The following is a 4,952-nucleotide window of genomic DNA, read 5'->3' as shown; positions in this document are numbered from 1 at the left end:
GCATGCATGTGCATGTACGTATGTGTGCTGCACGCCCCTGTGCATGCATGTATATGTATGTATGTGCGTGCTGCACGCCCTTGTGCATGCACACGCGTGTCTTCTGTCCCCGTGTGTCACCCATACCTGTACGGGCTGTTAAGTGTTTCTGCGTGCGCACGCATGTACCGTATGTCCCGTCCGTACCGTATGTATCGTGTAGGCGTGCACGCTGCCCGCCCCACGCTGCCCCCTGGCGGGCCGGGGGGGGCGCGACACAGCACTGCCCCCTGGCGGGAGAGTGCGGGGCTGCACCCCCCCCGCCGGCCGCCCCACGGACCGCCAGCCCCACGGACACCATCCCCATGGACCATCAGCCCCACGGACACCATTCCCTGGGACCACCAGCCCCATGGACACCCCCCCCAGCACCTCCAGCCCCATGAACACGATCCCCTGGGACCGCCAGCCCCACAGACACGGCCCCTCCAGACCTCCAGCTCCACGGACCCTGTCCCCCCCACCACAGACCACCACATCCTCTTGCTCCAGCAGCCCCCCAGACATCCACCCACCCCCCCCCCAGACCACCACCCCGTTGTCCCACCAGCCCCCCACCGTGGGGCAGAGCCATCGGCCCTCCAGGCACGGCCCGTGGGGGTCCCTCCCCATCCCAGCACCATCACCCCCAGCCCAAGGAGCCCCCAGACCCCCCCAGCTGCACCCATGGGACTGGACAGGACAAGGTGGGGGGAGCACATGGCTTTAATCCCACTGGGGCAATGAGTAGTGTGGGAGCTGTGATGTGTGGGGCTGGCCGTGACGCGTGGGGCTGGCTGCTGTGCTCACCCTGCCTGCAATGCTGGGGACATGGGGACAAGCCGGGGGACATGAGGTGACCCCTCAGGGTGCGATGGGGCAGGTGACACCGGTGCCCTTCAGGCCACAGGAGACCCCGGGCACCTTGTGCAGGTACTGCTGGTGACGGTCCTCAGCGTAGTAGAAGTCACCGGCCGGCTCGATGGCAGTGGTGATGTCCCCCCGATGCTGGTCCCTCAGCTCCTAGGACAGTCCCATGGTAGGGGGGGAGCTGGATGGACCCCCCGCCAAGTCCCACCACCCCATAGCCAGGGCAGGGGTTTGCCATGCCCCAGGGCTGGGGGAGGTGGCCGGTGTCCCCAGGAGGGTCCCGGTGTCCCCACCTACCTGCTGGTACGCCGCCCTGCTGCGGAGGGCGGCCGCCTGCTGCTGGGGGCCCAGTGTGTAGATGACGGAGCGGTACTGGGTGCCCACGTCCTCCTGCTGCCGCATGCCTGAGGGGGGGGGGCAGCACCCAGGAGAGGGTTACGGAGCACCCCCTGACCCCACCAGGCACAGTGGGTGGTGGAGGGTGAGATGGGGAAACTGAGGCACCGGCGGGGGGGGTACAGCTGCAGAGACGGCTGTGGGGGGAGTCCTGCTAAAGGGGCTGGTGAAGAAAGTCTCTACGAGGCCCCCCCGCACCCAGCACCACGGGATGGAGATGCCAAGGACCCCCTGTTGGGGTCAGTTTGGGGTTAAGCACCCCCATGAGTGGGGCTGCAGTGGGACCCATGGTCACCGCCGGGCCCCGGGGGGTCCTCCTTACCTTGCGTGGGGTCGTGGTTCTCCCAGAAGAGTTTGAGAAGCTCTTCGTAGCTGATCTTCTGGGGGTCGAAGATGACCCTCACCACCTCGGCGTGCCCCGTCAGCCCTGCGGCAAGAGCCGGCCCTGCAGCGCTTACCGGGGGCAGCCCCTCACCGTGGCCTCCTGCCCCTCAATCCCCCCCCAGGATGGAGGGGGGGACACCATCGGCAGCCGATGGATGCACCCTGCCACTGGGAGCTGAGATCTGACAAATTCGTGAGGCTTGTGCAAAGCAGGAGCATCGGCGGGGCTGGAGGGACGGAGCTGGATACGGAGGGACTGCAGCACCCCCTCACTCCCCCCCCCGGGACCCCCCGGACCCCTTTCTCCGGGTGCCTGGTGTGGATGGGGTACCCAAGCCCCCCCCCGCCCCGGGATAAATCCCTGGCTGGAGACAGCAGCCGGGATAATATTTCCTGCAGACAGCTAATCCTCCGCAAAATATCCCTCCAGCTAAGCCGGGCCGCCGTCCGTCCGTCTGTCCGGGTTGGGGTGGGGGACGTGGTGGGGGTCAGCATCCGAGGGGTGGTGGAGAGCATCCCACGGGATCCCGGACCAGGGCAAGGCGGGGGGTGTGGGCCACCCTGCCATGCTGGATGGGGACATCACCCCACGGCGGGTGCGGGGGACACTGGGGGGGGGGTGTCCCCGCCACCCCTCGTTACCTGTGCGCACTTCTTCGTAGGTGGGGTTGGGGGTGAACCCTCCTGCGTAGCCCACCTGGGTGGAGAAGACCCCCGGCGTCTTCCAGAAGAGCCGCTCCGCTCCCCAGAAGCATCCCATGCCTGCGGGGGACAGGCAGGGAGCGGGCAGCTGCCTGTCCTGGCTCAGGGGAGGGGTGAGCTGGGGTTCGGGGGTGACACACGGGGACACCCTGGGGACAGCCCTGGCTGCCGGGACCCCGATTCCCTGACACGGGGGAACCACTCACCGAAAATCGCCATCTGCATCTCCGCTGGGAACGGAGGGATTGTTGGGTTCCCGTTGACGGCGTGGGTGGCTGCGGGGGGGGGACGGGACACACACGACAGGACACGGGGTCAGGACCCCCATCCCATCCCAAAATACAGTGGTCTTTACCCCATGTCCCCCCAAAAAAGAGTGCACTGACCCTGTCCTTGTCCCCTCCCGCTCAGCCTGCCTGGCCTTTGGCTTGTGTCCTCTTATGGCCCCCCTGACCCCAACCTGACCCCCGGGGGGTGTCCCAAGGCTGTCACCCCCCCCCAGGGATGCTCTGGTACCCCACACCCTGCCTGGTGCTGCCTCCCCCCGCTCCAGGGATGTCCCCCTGCCCTGGGGATGCTCTGGCCGGGGGGGTCGTGCCCAGGGCTGGGGAAGCCGGGGGGGGGGGAGGGGGGGGGGATTTGCAGTGTGTGAAATAGGAGTGGGGGGCTGCGGGTACCCCTCCCCTTCCCCCAAGCTGTCGTCTCCTAGCGACCCCACCAGTTGCCATGGCAAACGCATCCCCCCCCATCGCCATCCCACCATAGATGAGGGGCTGTGGGTGCACATGGGGGTCCCACTGCCTCCCCGGGGGGGGAAAGGGTGTCCCCCCAGGCACTGGTCTCCCATGCCAGCATGGGGCGCCCCAGGGGGGGTTTAAGGAGGGCAATGCCAGGGCTGGCAGCGGCCACTCAGACACCCCCCTGGCCAGCAGCAACGGGAAGCTGAGGCCTGGCAACTCATGACACTTGTGGAGCAGGAACACCCTCCACACTCCTCACCCCCCTCCTTCTGGGGCTCCCAAACCCGCTGTATATGCCCCCCCCCCCAAGTTCCCTGCGAGGATGGTCCCTGTGAGCAAACCAGGGGGTTACAGCGTTCCTGGGGGGGACAGAGGAGCACCCCCACCCCCCCACCCCAGCATCCCCATATGGTAAAGGGGGGGGGGGGGGGGCACTGGGATCAAAACACCCCAGTAATGGGGCCACGCCAGCACCCTGCTCCGGACCTTTCTCTGGGGTCTCCCCTGGAGCAGGCCCCCGAAAACACCCAAAAAAGGAGGGGGAGGGGGGGATGCTCAGCAGGGTGCCACCCCCCTCCCTGTCCCCAGGGAGTCCCCGCCACCCCCAGCCCCATACCCGCGCTGGTACCTGTCACCTGCAGCCTCTGGGCTCTGCCCGGCAGAGCCTCGGCGGGGCTGGGGAGCACCCCGACACCCGGCATGGCCCCCCCAGAGCCGGCACGTCCCGCAGAGCCCCGCTGTCCCCGCGGACTGGGAGGAGGGAGCTGCAGGTGCTGGGGAGGGGCACTGGGAACACTGGGAACACTGGGAGGGAGAAGGGTGCCGGAGGACAGGGAGGCAGAGCCTGACCCCAAGAGTGGGGTCACCACGGGGGGCACAGGAGGGGACATCCCGCTTTGTCACAGAGAGGTGGGGACATTGTGCTCAGCACCGGGGGGGGGGGTTGGGCAGGATGGGACCGGGGCGATGAACCCCGACCGGGGGTGGCCGTGGCCGGGACGGGGGGGTCCCACATGATGGGCAGAGTCCCGGTGCGTCCGGCCACCCCGTCAATCGTTAACGCGGACGAGGCCGGCGGTGACCAAGGTCACCCCGGGACGGATCGAGCTGTGCCATGGCCATGGTCCCTCCCAGCCCCCCCCCTTCACCCCACGGCTGAGCCCCACCGAAGCCTTCCGCAGGAGTGGGGCTCTGGACCCCCCCAGCCATGCTGGTCCCCAGGCAGCACCCGGCACCCCGCGGCTGAGGGGTTGTGGGGTGGGGGGGTCCCGGCCCCTCATCTTCACCCGGCGGTGCCCGAGGGCTCATTGGGGCGGGGCAGGGCCCGATCCGGACCCCCACCCCGGAGAGCTGTACTGCCCGCAGGCAGCCCTGCATCCCAATCCATCCCTGGTTTGGGGTGTCCATGAAGACATCACCCACCCGCTCACCCCTGTGGGCAATTCCCAACCTGAGCCTGTGCCGAAAAGCGCCCCCCCCCCCCCCCCCCGCCAACCGACGATTCACCGCTGCCCAGCCATGACCCAGGCAGGTGACAGCTCGACACGCGGTCCCTGTGGATCTTCAGTAGATCCCGCTGCCCCCCTAGATCTTATCCCACCCCATCCCATCCACTCCACTCCATCCCACTCCACTCCATCCCACTCCACCCCATCCCATCTATCCCATCACATCCACTCCACCCCATCCCACCCCTTCTATCCCATCCCACTCCATCCTATCCCTTCTATCCCATCCCATCCCACTCCATCCCATCCCATCCACCCCAACCCATCCCTTCTATCCCATCCCACTCCACTCCATCCCAAACCATCCCATCTATCCCATCACATCCACTCCATC

At 67.6% G+C, this 4,952-nt stretch overlaps 1 protein-coding gene across 1 annotated transcript; it reads right to left on the bottom strand.

The window, feature by feature from the left end:
• Positions 1 to 882: 882 nt before the first annotated feature.
• LOC309685185 (peptide methionine sulfoxide reductase MsrA-like) lies at positions 883 to 3,811 on the bottom strand (the record flags this gene model as incomplete). The annotated part of the gene is made up of 6 exons (XM_082500996.1): positions 883 to 1,041; positions 1,186 to 1,292; positions 1,607 to 1,711; positions 2,311 to 2,430; positions 2,577 to 2,645; positions 3,739 to 3,811. The coding sequence occupies 6 exons, from the start codon at positions 3,809 to 3,811 to the stop codon at positions 883 to 885; spliced, it is 633 nt and encodes a 210-aa protein (XP_082357122.1).
• Between the last annotated feature and the right edge of the window lie 1,141 nt (positions 3,812 to 4,952).

This window comes from Vanellus vanellus (assembly GCF_965231255.1).
Source record: "Vanellus vanellus genome assembly, contig: HAP1_SCAFFOLD_2239, whole genome shotgun sequence".
In the NCBI taxonomy this organism is placed as follows: Eukaryota; Metazoa; Chordata; class Aves; order Charadriiformes; family Charadriidae; genus Vanellus; species Vanellus vanellus.
Note: the sequence above shows the minus strand (reverse complement) of the source record. Positions and strands in the feature narration are given on the sequence as shown.